General features: G+C 39.0%; 1 protein-coding gene across 6 annotated transcripts in view; it reads right to left on the bottom strand.

Annotated features, from left to right (window-relative positions):
• Positions 1 to 13,166, bottom strand: part of CLASP1 (cytoplasmic linker associated protein 1) — a 169,878-nt gene that overhangs the window by 53,262 nt on the left and 103,450 nt on the right. For 5 of the 6 annotated variants that reach the window (XM_059852741.1, XM_059852742.1, XM_059852744.1 and 2 more), the window contains exon 22: positions 1,132 to 1,235. In XM_059852741.1, the coding sequence (XP_059708724.1) occupies positions 1,132 to 1,235 (104 nt within the window). Of the gene's footprint in view, positions 1 to 1,131; positions 1,236 to 8,728; positions 8,837 to 13,166 lie in introns of all 6 variants that reach the window. The other variant, XM_059852746.1, reaches the window with a different exon arrangement.

Genomic DNA, 13,166 nt, shown 5'->3' with positions numbered 1-13,166 from the left:
GAAAATGCTCACTAGTGATTTAGCCCACTAAATGCAACAGTGCCATCCACTACACACTGCTCTACCTTTCTTTGTTCACAAATACTTTCTTTGTTTAGTACGATAAATTTTGTAAAAAGGGCCATTTTTCTAGAAGTTCTCTAATAGGTGCCATGAGCTGGGCGGTAATCAGACCTAAAAAGGAAAACGTTAGCCCTCCTTGGGGAAAGTGAACTAGGAAATGGAGAAAGACCATCTGTCACAAACACTGGCAACATGGTTCATCTTCCTTAAAGGGCATCTGAGACAGATTCTGAGATCTGTTTCAAGATACATCAGGAAATCCTTCCCTTGTTCAGGTCTACAGCTGGAGAAGACCAATGGGTACCCAGCTAGCACTGTACAATAATTTCTCCTGCCTCTGCATATTCTCACTCCCCCAAATATTTGGGGTACATACAAAGGCTTATCATGTGCCTTCTGAAAAGCAGAAGACACTTTCTGGGTTCTACCCAAGAGATACCATAGTACAATAAGATTATATAGGACAGCAACATTTTTTAAAATGACATAAAATTTGCTAGGAAAAGCAGTGAATGTTTGAAAGTATTAGCAGCAAACCAGACAAATACAATTCAACTTACACCATAACAGCATGAGATGGTACAGATTCCATACAAGCCAAGTTATGAGCTCTCTGTGTATCTACCCAGGTGCAAATAACACAGGGCAGAAACTTGCTCTTGCTAAAACCTGATCACGAATTGACATTAGCAGAGAACACTGTTTTTCTGACAAAGTCTTCATGCAGGTAATAGGACTGATGGAAATCTCTGTCCCTACGAGTGCCGAGCACCCTCACAGTGCTGGGCACGTCCTCTGACAGCCAAGTGAAAGGCAAACAGCTGATTCAACCCATCCTGCAGCTGTAGTACCAAGCCACAGCACTCTGTCTGATGACAGCTGCAGAGAACTGACACGGAATCAGGAAAAACATACTGCTGCCAGTATACCCAAAGTCAAAACAGCAAAAGGTAACTCTACAGCATCTGGCACAATCAGGATAATGCTATTTAGAAAGAGGAGAACATACGTACAGGTAACTTAAAGCCACTTTCCGGAGTTGGAAGCATTTTGTATTTTTCCTCTTACCAGTGCATCGGCCACAGCAGCCTCCAGATCTGTGCTGGTGCTCAGGACTCGCATGGCATTCACAGAAGCAGGCATCCTGCCTGGCTGTCCGAGTCCAAACCGGTCTGCACAAAAGACAACAGTGAAAGGGATTGTTAAATGAATTCACATTCATTTGGAATCCTAATCAGGTGCCCGAGTACTTCTCCCCACAGACTCTGGGAACTCGCAGTGCTTTTCCACTAAATGCCCTTTTACCCAAAGCTCCACAGAGTCTGCCATTAGGGTAAGAAATAAACTATTGTTTGTTGGGTGTTGGAGGCAATTTTGGATCCTCAGGGCAACTTTTCATTTATTTATTTTAAGATGGGAAGCAGGGTATCTATTTTCTGTTTCTTTTTACTCAGTTGTCTCCAAATTTTATTTTAATGTCAGAGGCAGACGTGCCCATCCCAATCTGGCACTCTCAAAAATCAAGAGAGCTTCTCATTAACTTCAGAGAGACAGAACCATGCCCAGTGTCAGAACATGTAAATACTCGAGCACTCATCTATCCTGCAGCCTTTTTTCTCAGGCAAGGATGTGAGACTAGCAGCACCAGATTAGTCTATTTTATGTCTCACGGCTTGATTAACCAGTAGAATATACCCCTACACCTTCACAGTATAAAAATTAACTTAATAACTCATTTGTGAAGTGACTCCAATTACTGGTTCTCTTGAGAAGAAGTTTAAATTCCAGAGCTCTATATCAAAACTGGTTTTGAGCAGACAATATAATCTTTTTTCCCTTTGAATTTCATGGCAAAGCTCTCAATGGCATCCAAAGCAATGGCATTGAGTTTAAAATGCCGTTTACACTCCTAACATTAATCAATTTACTCTCATTTGCCCAGTATACCAAAAAAGTTACTAAAGTTAGTTTTTTTTTTAGCAAAGCAAAACTCAGAAAGGTCCACTAGCAGAGTTAAGACAGAATCAGTAACTCAAGTATTACAGGCCAGGTTCTGGCAGCCAAGTCCTTCTAGAGGGGGGCAGATCAGATACCAGATACTGAGATCCTGGCTCTGCTCCATAAGCAGAAAGATTGGTTATGACATTCCAAGTTTTTCTTTCTGTGTGGGCTTGTGTTTGCTCATGGAGGACTTAGACTATCCCTCCTGGAACATACGTTACACCTCTGTCCTGTACCCACACATCCCAACAGGAGTTTTACCAGCAAATTCAGTAGTGCATGGATCAAGCTGCACGAATGCATTTAAGAGACCTTCAGCTGATCCACATCAAGCAGCAGGAGAGAGGGGTCAAGTCACACAGGTCTTTTAATACTTCATCTATAATTAATTTAACAGTGGAAAAATACTGCTTATCAAATTGCTGAACCATATTGTGGATTTGCTCAAAACTGAGGCCAAACATGGTATTCAGCAGCTTAATGTGTCTTTTGGGGAAAATACTGCATATCAAAACTTTCATTGCTTTCTCCTTTATGAACCTACTGCACTGAAATATCTTTTAGCGATTAGCTCACACTGACAGGCATAATTTATATCAGAGCTTGAAGCTGGCCAGTTCTACTGTCCTAATTACAAAGCTTTATTTGAGATTAAGCTACTGCGGGGAAATAGGGAAGATTTTTAAAGTCCAAAGTATTTTGAAAAGAAAAAAACCCTGCAGACTAATATTTATTTCAAACAGAAGTGATACCTATACAAATTTACCTGTTTCTTAGAGTTACGTACCCAGACAAGACATTACTGATTTACAACAAAAGCACATTTTCTACATAACACATTACAAGGGAAAAAAAAGAAACAAACTTCTTAGAACTACTGCCAAAAAGTAATCAAATAATGACATTTCACAAAGAAATAAAAGTTGTATGTGTTATTACTATCCCCTTTTTTAATGCACTTGGGTCAAAGAATAATTTCCAATAGGAAGATGAAACAGTGCTTTATTCCTAAAATGGAAAAATCTGTGCACAGTTAACAGAAGCACAGAGATGATAATGCAGTAGGTCTGGCTGAAACTAAAGTCACCACTACAGAGATTTATACACTATAAAGTTGTACAGAGGACAAGGATTTTCCTAAGTATAAATGAGATCTGGTACAGTACAAGGGCTGTAACTGTTGAGGTAAGTTCTGGACTTGGTTTTATATCTAAATCCAAACCAATTACATTACTCAAGTGTTACTGAGATCAAAATTTGGCTTTAACTTTTGAAACTACATAGCATGAAAAATACCACTGTCATTTGTTTTTGAATAAATTTAGTATTACATTAAAAAAGGGAAGATAGTTGGTTGGGTTTTTTTTTTAAATGAAGAACAAAATGACAAAGTAATTCAATTGTATATCAGTATAAATACCCAGCATAAAGAAAGAAAATTGAGCTTTTTAAACACTGTAAGTACAGTGTGGCATGCTGGCTTCTATCTCCATGGCTTAAGGAATCTTCTGAACTACTTTATTCAGTGATTTTTAAATTTACAACACCCAAGTTACTCCAGGCTTCTCCCCAAGACACTGCTGCCATCCTGGAGTGCTGAAATAAGACCACAGTAGAGACCTCAATGTATCTCTGATGTGGGGCTGGGAACACACCTGGCTCCAGGAATAACCAGTACAGTCAAGCCCAATGTTACTGGGCAAGAAACCTGTAGATTATGCTCTGGCCACATTCCCTCCTCTCCCTGGCCAGACTAATTCCTTATACTTTTCACAAACTCGGTGAAAATTTGCAACCACCATTAATCCTATTTTGCCATTTTTTTAGAATGTTTTGGCCCTCTGTAGCACACAGGTAACCATTCAAAATTTAATTATGCTTTGTACCAAACCACAGGAGCCAAACACGAAGTGACTATCACAGGAAGCCAAAAGCAAACAAAGGTTAAATCTGTATTACAACTGAGCTGTTTTAAATATTTTTAATTATTTTGGTTAAATACAAATTCAAATTGTTATCTGAAAAATGCCAGTCAAATCAGCTTGCATCATTTCTATTGAGTAATATGATAAGGGAAATGTTTTTAGGGTTTTAGTTAAGTGATAGCCATCTAAATAGACTCAAGAGAAACAAAGTATTTTTCACTCCCTGTCTGAAGGTGTTAATTAAGAATTTTCAGTATAACAAATTCCTTGCAAGCTTTTTAGCCTCCAAGAAAACATTGAAGCCCTCATCTTCTACATTATTTTTGTCCCCACAATTAAGTCTCTGTTGTCCCAAAGCTAACCCTCATTCAATTATTATTAAGATTCCCAAAAAATATCGTTATTTCAAAAGGAATTATGGGTTCTCCATAACTACAAATCCAGTACAGGAGTGGGACAGAAATAACTGGAATCTGCAAATTTTTCTCATTACATGCAACCACCAGTCACATTATGCAAAGCTCAGTAAAATTAAGAGATATTTTTTTTCTTTCAAAAACTTCCATGTACTTTGGACAAGGCCTTGAGAATTATATGAAGGATGGATCAGCATGTGTTATGCTCCAAAGTTCATTCTGAAAACTCATCAGGTGCTTTATTTTTGCTGCTCTTGTGTATTTTGGAGGGGATCTACAAAGAACTTTCATTAATAGAGACAGGAGTCCAGAATATTTAGTAATAAATGGGATAAAACCCATTGGGATCCTGTCCTAGGCACAGGAATGTGGTACACTGCTAAAGAGGAAAAAGAATTTGCAAGTACTCTGCATCAGTCAGGATTTAGCCCATGTTGCACAAATGATCCAATTTACAGGAGAATTGAGAAAGCCCTGGATCACCCTTTGTTTAAACACTGTTCACAATGTTCCTAAAATGCACAAAATTAAAAACATCCAATAAATGAAACTCAAAACAAAAAGCCACGTTGAACAAAAGCAGAACAGAAAGCCCGGCAGCGGTGAGAAGCACATGCCAAGTGCTGGCTGATGCACACGATGGCAAATGTTAGGATGGTGTAAAACAAGACTACGTATAAGAAGCGGATTCATGCAGTTAGCGCTTGTTCACCTGACTGCCCAACAGAATCAGCAGTGGAGAGAGCACTAGTGGACCTGGAATGACGTCGAGAAGCTGCAAGTAGAAGGAATGGCAACACCCACAGGATTAACACACATTGAACCCGAGACAGAAAATGCCACAATCCAAAGGGGATGCGTGTGACCGCCACCGGCGGAGGTGTTTCATAGTGACAGGGAATGGCGCTGCGAGTGGATGCGGAACAGCTACAGTGCGAGCCCCGCTGCGACGCCTCCGCCTGGAGCTCCCCCCTTCCCCCGTGACCATTAACATGATGCATGACAAACTCATTTGGAACAGTCCCAAACTGGGTGCAGCTCAGCAAAAACACCCCGATGCACATCAGTCACGTTCCAGACCTGCAGGTCTGGCAGGCGGCCGTCACGAGAACGTGGAGCACATAACTACAGAGAAGGGTTTAGATGTGTCCGATCTAAACCCCAAAGTGAAGCCATGAGGAATGGTTACGAATTGTGCTTGCAGGTATTTTTCCACAACATTCTAGCCTATGCATAATAAAATCAACGTTAACAAAGAGAATGCGTAACCACATAAGTAGGAAGAGTCATACAGGGAGGTCACCAACCACTGCAGAGGTCCTCAGGTTGGTTTCTTTTCCAGGTAAACACACGTACACACATATTCAGGTGTTGCTACTTCCAAAGGTCCCGTGCTTTTAACAAATTTTGCATACATGTTTCTTGAACCTCAGTATGTACATGCAGAGCTAAGGAGAATATGCACATCACACGCTCATCCAGAATGACACATGTATACAAATTGTTAAAAGCAATGGAGCGCACACAGTAGCAGAGGAGCCTAAGCCAAATATAGCTCCCACTTCAATTCCCAGTTGTTAGCAGCACATCAATCAAAAAATGCCTTTGGAGAGGTTTTCAGTTCTTGGCTTCAGCATACAAGTGAGTTCTTTATGAAAGCAAATGAAAAACGGGCCCAGTCATTCCCAAATTACAGAAATTTTGTCTTTCTAATGAAGTTTTCCCTATGTCTAGCAATGACATGCTCACCAGCTCAAAGCAACTGACCCAAGAAACCGATTGCTCATTTAAGCAATTCATCACCACAGACTCACTGAAGGCCTTGCTGCTTTAACATCATAACTAGTACTGTCAAGAAACTGAAAAAAATAAAGCAGAATCACCTTACAATACAAATAGGCTTTGTCAATTATGCACATAAGTGTGCAGCAGAAAATTCTAAGTCTTTTGTTTAAGGTAAAACATTCATAAACACAAATATTAATATAATGAAATAGGAATCAGCAACGTGAGAAAAATAAAATGTTGGGTTTTTCTGACTTTGAGAGCTTTACTAAAAGCTATATGCAATATGGCCTTTGGCCATGGAGAACACATGCATTTATTCAAGAGTACTATCCCACTGCCATAAGTAAACTCATGAAAGATTTGCATGATCATTGTGGGATTATGGACTGAACTGCACAATTAAGGTCTGTAGGTCACAATTGCTTTCCCCCAAGCCATCCACTGTGCCCCTGTGGACACCACTGTAAGATGAAGGCCCAGGGAGAAACAGGAATAACAAAAAAAATTTAAAACCTACATCTCTGCAAGGAGGCTGAGTACAGATTCACTCTTAACTGTTTTTACTAATTTAGGAGGCAGGACTCATGATACACAGACATGTATGCCTGCACTGCAGCCCCAAAACAAAAGGATGTCAGTGCTGACACTGACCATAAAGCCGTTAAATGCAACAATCTTGTCATTTCCATTTAGTTACTCTAAACATAACTCACAAATATACAAGTTAATCTTTATAAGCAAAACCAGACTATGAACAGCAGGATTATATTACCTTTGCCTTTTTGTGAGATTAACTGGGTTCTAAAAATACTGTAAGAGAATCACACTGTTTTGGCTTAAACTGACATATATCAATTTCTTTGAGATGAATTACACACCACATAATTAACAAGTTCATGAACATATTTGATCTTAAAGCATTTCAATGAAAACACAAGAAAAAGGTAATAAAGTAATAACTACATTGGGTTATTGTTGTGACATTTCCTCCCCATGTAACCTTTATGACCTAATAGCAACGTATTTCTAGAAATGCATTACTCTTCAGGTAATTAAAAATCATGAGCAAAAATGAGATTATGCTTTCCTCACAATTTCCACACAATAAAACAGTGTAACACACATCTGTAACTGAGATTTATAGTCAGTGTGAGAGTCAGACTCAGCACTGGCGGAAGTCCAAAGCTCACACCAACTATGGTTCTGATACACTGCATTTGCTTTTCAGAACAAGGGCTCAAGACAGTACTTCAGTGACTGTATTTTCAATAAAATAAACAAAACACAGCACAGTGACATAGAACACTGACAAATTAACAGTAAAATCCAGCCTACTTGTACATTTTGGCTGGAGGAAAAAAGCTTCATTCAAAATTAAAACTAGGCAGGTTAACTATAAAAATAAGCTACAGTTGTGGATCTACTGTCTTTTTCTAGATCTGGTATGAAATCAGCTTCATTTAATCAATAAAATAAAATATTCACCTGTTCATCTTAAAGAGCTGTGAACCAAGTTATGAGAGCAAAGTTGAACTCCTTCCATTTTTCACCAGAAGTTGAGATAATAATTTAAACAGATTTTGTTATAGCTCAATATAATGAAGTCATTGAACCCAAAGGCTTCTCCACTATTAAAACTCGTGCTCCGTTCCTTTTACACATTACATCATACAACTGTATTTGCTCACTATGTGCAAAACAGATACTGTGACACCATTCCTCATTAAATTACTACATAAATAAAGAGGGCCTGGAAATAACTGTATTTCATGTCTGAGATGACAAGTTTTGATACAAGAAGTAATGTATTGGGTTGAACATATGATATGGCATTTGATCAGAAACATTAACTATCTTGCTGTATTCAGCATTGTGCAGAAAAACTTCTGCATAAGGAAAGTGCAATGTGATTTTCTATTTGTACTGTACACTTTAAATGCAGTTTAATGATGCTCCTTTAAAATCTCAGTCTTTCCTTGGTTTTACACTGCCTGACAAAGTTTCCTACAGCATGTAAAACTTAACTGATGATTGACTGTCCTGTAAAACCTCTACAAAAAGAGAGCTGCTATCTCCACTGGAGGACTCAGGATAGAAATTATATCCTGTACCTGTACCTAGCTGTAAGAAAATCCAATCACAAATAATTGAGTCACTCAACAACAGGCTACAATGCTACAAAAACTACTTCAATTGTGACCTGGAAAATCCAGGCTTGCCCTCCCATAAGATTTCCATCAGTGTTATTAAGCGAAGCACAGCAGCCCAATAGAAGCTGATTCAATCAAACTAAAAATTGCAAAAGTTCAAACTAAGCTATTTCCCTGCTAACAGTGAAGTGCTGAGAACCAGAATTGAAGCATGCAGAAAAAACAGAAGGGGGGAAAAAATGGGGTTGGAAACGGGGAGTGTCAGGAATCCAGAGGACAGAAAAGAACTCATTCCACCTAGCAGTGTCTTGAAAGGGTAATCACAACAAGGGAAAAAGGAAAAAAAAGAGTGACCCTTAAAGCTCCAATGCCTACATGTACTCACCAAGTGGAGGGAAGCCCCGAGCAGGGCTTGTATCTCGACTGCTCTCACGGCTGGTATCACGACTGCACCCCTGACTCATGCTGGGTCGGGGGATACGACTGCTCCGTGCTAGCATGCAGCATGGAGAGTTTCAGAGAAGGTGAACAAGTTTAATGAGGACAGAAAGCTCAAAGTCAAGTCACAGTTCTGTTAGTTATGGTAATTATCACATTAGTAATTACAATTTGTAGCAGCCTGCTCAGGCTCTTTACAAACCAACTACCTTACATGCTGAGCTGTGTTTGTGATGTGAAATTTCAGCAGCATTAATGTCTGGCTGACAGTCTGCTTTTTTCTTAAGCAATCTAAGTTTTGTTATTCCAGTAGAGCTGGAATCTTCAATCATTTAGGGAAGCTCTACTGTTGCAAAACAGATGAGGCTGAAAGAAACCCTTCCGGAATATTTCTTCCTTCATTTTAAAATAAACACCCTTCTGGAACAAATGAGCAGAAAAAAATTTCTTTAAGTAATACCAATATGATGTTTTTACATAGATTTGCCTTTCACAAGGAGAGTTTTTTTAACAAATATCCTAAGGAAAAAAAAGGTGTACTGCACAGACTTGCAGAGATGTCTTTATCCAATGAAAGATACCGGGGAAAAAATATTTAGAACCTGAATACCTGAAAGACAGGTTAAAAAGTGATTTGAATTTGAAGAGAGCAGTAGCTTCAGATATTTAACAGAAGCTAACTTCTGCTCCTCAGACATTTCTAGAAGTTTATCTTTAGGGTTTTATATGCACACAGTTTGGGACATATGCATACTTCAGGGGAGCTTTACACTATATTCTTTATTTGTACAAAACCCTACATGCTTGCAGATGTTTGAGACTCTGAATGTTTTAAAAATGTTTGCAAAAAGTTTTTTAGTAAGCTTTATGCCTGATGAAGAATACAATATTTTCTTAGGGCAAAAACCAGCAGTTAATTGCTGGGAAAATTTAATGACAGGAGGGATTTCCCTTGCTGTTTTAAAAAGGCAGTAGCATATTTCAAGTGTTCAGGAATCATCGTTGAGGAATTTTCTCAGGCAGAGAGTAAAACCTAATCTACCAGCTTTGGTGACAACACACAGAGGCACATATGCATGACATGAATGTGCTAATACTTTGACTGTACCCTCATTTTTATAAAAATAATGTCATTTGCATGCTTCAGAATACATATATTCTTACAAATCTCTATCAATTTGTATACAGAACTTTAATTCCTCAACTCAAGCTGAAGTTCCTCTACAGTGCTTCAGTGCTCTCACATACAATGGATATATTAGCATCCTTCAAGCGAAACAGTACAGAACAAAAGAGAAACCTTCATATTTAGGTTTTAAAATTCAAATAGAGACTTCTGCCAGATTCTTGCTTTGTCAAATCCCTCCCAGTTTTGCAAAACCAAGTTCATATCTCTGCGATGAATTAATGGTTCTGATGGTTGACCTCTGATGTCAGACAATGTGAGATGAGCTATCAACCAAGCTGATTAGATCACTATAATGTCTAATGATAGTGAGTTAGATGGTCTTACAATAAATAAGACAGACTAAATTATAGGAACTGGATGAAATTACGGTTCATGAGTACAATAATCCCATCTCAGATGTACAAGGGAAAAAGCTGACAAGTGAACTACAGGTAAAAGTAATACTAAAGTTCTCCACACAAATACTTGGCTTGAAATTGCAGACTCTCTAGAAGCAAACTTCTCATTCTTGGGTCTCATGCTTAGATGTAAATAATGGTAGCCTTCACATCAGGTTTGCACAAGCAGTCATTTCTCTTAAAAAGAGAAGATCTGTCCATCTTTTCTATAATACAACCATACTAAAAACAGTAAAGGCTCTTTAGAGAGGGAGAGATGTGAATGATTACAACAATTAGTGGATGCACACAATAGATTCTCCTTCCATACCAGCTAACAGCAGCAGCATGAAGTATGAAGAAAATGCACTTTAACTGCATTGTCCTACACTAGTAGGACAATGCTACAGATGAAGCATAATACTAACTGCACAAACAGAACACCCAAAGCCAAACACTGGGTACTTCAGGATTAATGGTCAAATAAAAGGGTTGCATGTTACAAAAGAAAATCAAGAAGAAAAAAAAAAAAAAAAGGACTGAAAAGAACTGAAGGATGAGTCTGCTGTGGACTCCCAGGCACCTGCCTCACATTTTCACCACCATGTTGTGTAGAGAAGATTTTGTATCAGCTACTCAGACTATTTCCTTTAGACACTGCCAGCAGTAAAGGCCAGCAGTGTTGTCATTTAGCTAAGTCTCTCACACTGTGACAGCCTGTCTCTGCAGTGCAGGAAGCAAAAGCAAAGAAGACAGACCAGGTCTCAACTGGAGAATTCTCAACCCCCAAAAGCTGGACAGAATCAAGTGAATGAGTAGCAAAATGGATTAAGAGGAGTAGGCAGCATGAAAGCAGACAGTACATCCACAGCCAGCTCTGCTGTGATAAAGTCTAGGACAGGACAAGGATGGGTTGTTCCCAATAATATTCCAACTCTGTAATGCGCACTGTACATCCAAGTTTAACCAATTTTATCTGGAAAGTCAGAGCACTTAGACATGGCTCACACCATTATCAAAACACGCTATCAAGCAGTCTTATGCCAGTGGAACCCAACAGATGCAAATATAACCAGCAGAACATGAAAGTACCCCTGTTTACCAATCTACCAGAAGAAACTGGTATTTCATTAGGGTGTGAATTTTAATGATTCTTAAGTGGAGACTAAAAATCAGCAGACGCTTTCTTACATCAATACCAGGGTTTTAAAGAGTCTGAAATTCTGCCAAACAGCCAAAGGAAAGCTCTGCAGTGGGGAACACCCAGTCAAGGCAAGTCAAGAACTGCCTGCAGATTTCCAATGAATGTACACAGCATAACCCCAACAGAAAGAGTGCTGCTGCATGAAGCTGATAGGCAGCTGTGCTTGCTCCACTTTTCAGAGAATGGCTGTCTTGGATCTCTCACTTCTTTCAGATCCAGCTGTGCCACACGATCTGCAGAGCATCCAACAGAATTAACTTCAGGCTGATAATTTTCAATCCATGGGAAATGGACATCACCTGTTTGAGCACATGATCTCCTTCAAGGAGCCCAAAGAAATGCTCAAGAATAAATGGACTACACTCCTCCTTCCCCAACAGGATACCACCACTAGTAAAACTCACTGAGCAGATAGCAGAGGCAGGCTTAAAACTGAAATGTCACAAGCAGAGACATACAGGTGACCACATAGGACCTCAGAACACTGAATGTTCCTTGTTGTGCTGCCTCTGGGGAAACAAAATCTTCTTCAAGCTTCCTAGCACACAGAAGGAATCTACTTCATGGATACCTGTAGTCACCATGGAAATCAAAGCTAGCAGCAAGGTTCTGATGCTAACAGGCATCCACATGCAGGGGGCTCTATTATTGCTACTGCCCCAGAGAGCCTGAAATACTCCAGGGGATGGTTTCTGTATTTGGAATCAAGGTGAGTGGGAGTTTATTTAATGAAATGAACAAACAAAATAAAATATCAATGAAATATAGAGACTGAAGCAACATAATAAAAAAGCATAAAATACTGTTAGCTACTATGTCAAAGTAATAAGTACAATGGAATAATGGTATATAGCTGACAGCTCAAAAGCTGTCTCCATCTGGGTCAGTATTACAACTTTCAAAATTCAATAAATAGACAGAATTTCTGCAACTGAACAGTTAAGTGTCAGACACTCCTGTTCCCATAACAGCTCAACCCAGGCTGTGTCCATCAGCCTGGGGGGAATAGGTGAAAGCCACACATCTGATATATGTCAGATCTCTCTCCCACTCTCAAAGAACAAGCACTGATTATGTTCTCAGGGAGCACAAAAGAGAAATTATACAAACTACTCTTTCAAAAGAATTCAAGGCTCCTGTAATATACCTGAAAGCAGGCAACCCAAGAGTGAGGATTCTACACAAGGCAATTTCCCTTCACGTGCTCAGGAATGTTTCAAATCAGACCACATAATATGATGATCAGCTTAAGCATGTGTGATGGTACCATCCACCATTCTTTGCTTCCTCCTAAAAAGCAATGTTCTTCTACACAGTGACAGCAGAACAATTACCTCTAGTGTTTGGGAAGCACTTTACATTTTAAAAGCAACAAACAGAAAAGCATAATGTATTCATACAGAGCCCATAAAATAGATCAGACATGAGAAGAACACCGAATTTGGAAAAGCAGTCACAATGAATATGCAGTATTTTTAATGAATCATAATGGCATATACACTCAGGTGCTTTAAACTCATTTCAGTATACTGGAAAGAATGAATAAAATAGTTCTCTATTAACGACCTCCTCTAAATAAAGATGCAGCTCAAATGTAAAATATAAAACTATTGCT

The sequence above is a fragment of the Haemorhous mexicanus genome, chromosome 8, assembly GCF_027477595.1.
Source record: "Haemorhous mexicanus isolate bHaeMex1 chromosome 8, bHaeMex1.pri, whole genome shotgun sequence".
Lineage (NCBI taxonomy): Eukaryota > Metazoa > Chordata > Aves > Passeriformes > Fringillidae > Haemorhous > Haemorhous mexicanus.
The sequence above is the reverse complement of the archived record's forward strand: the minus strand, read 5'-3'. Positions and strand labels throughout refer to the sequence as shown.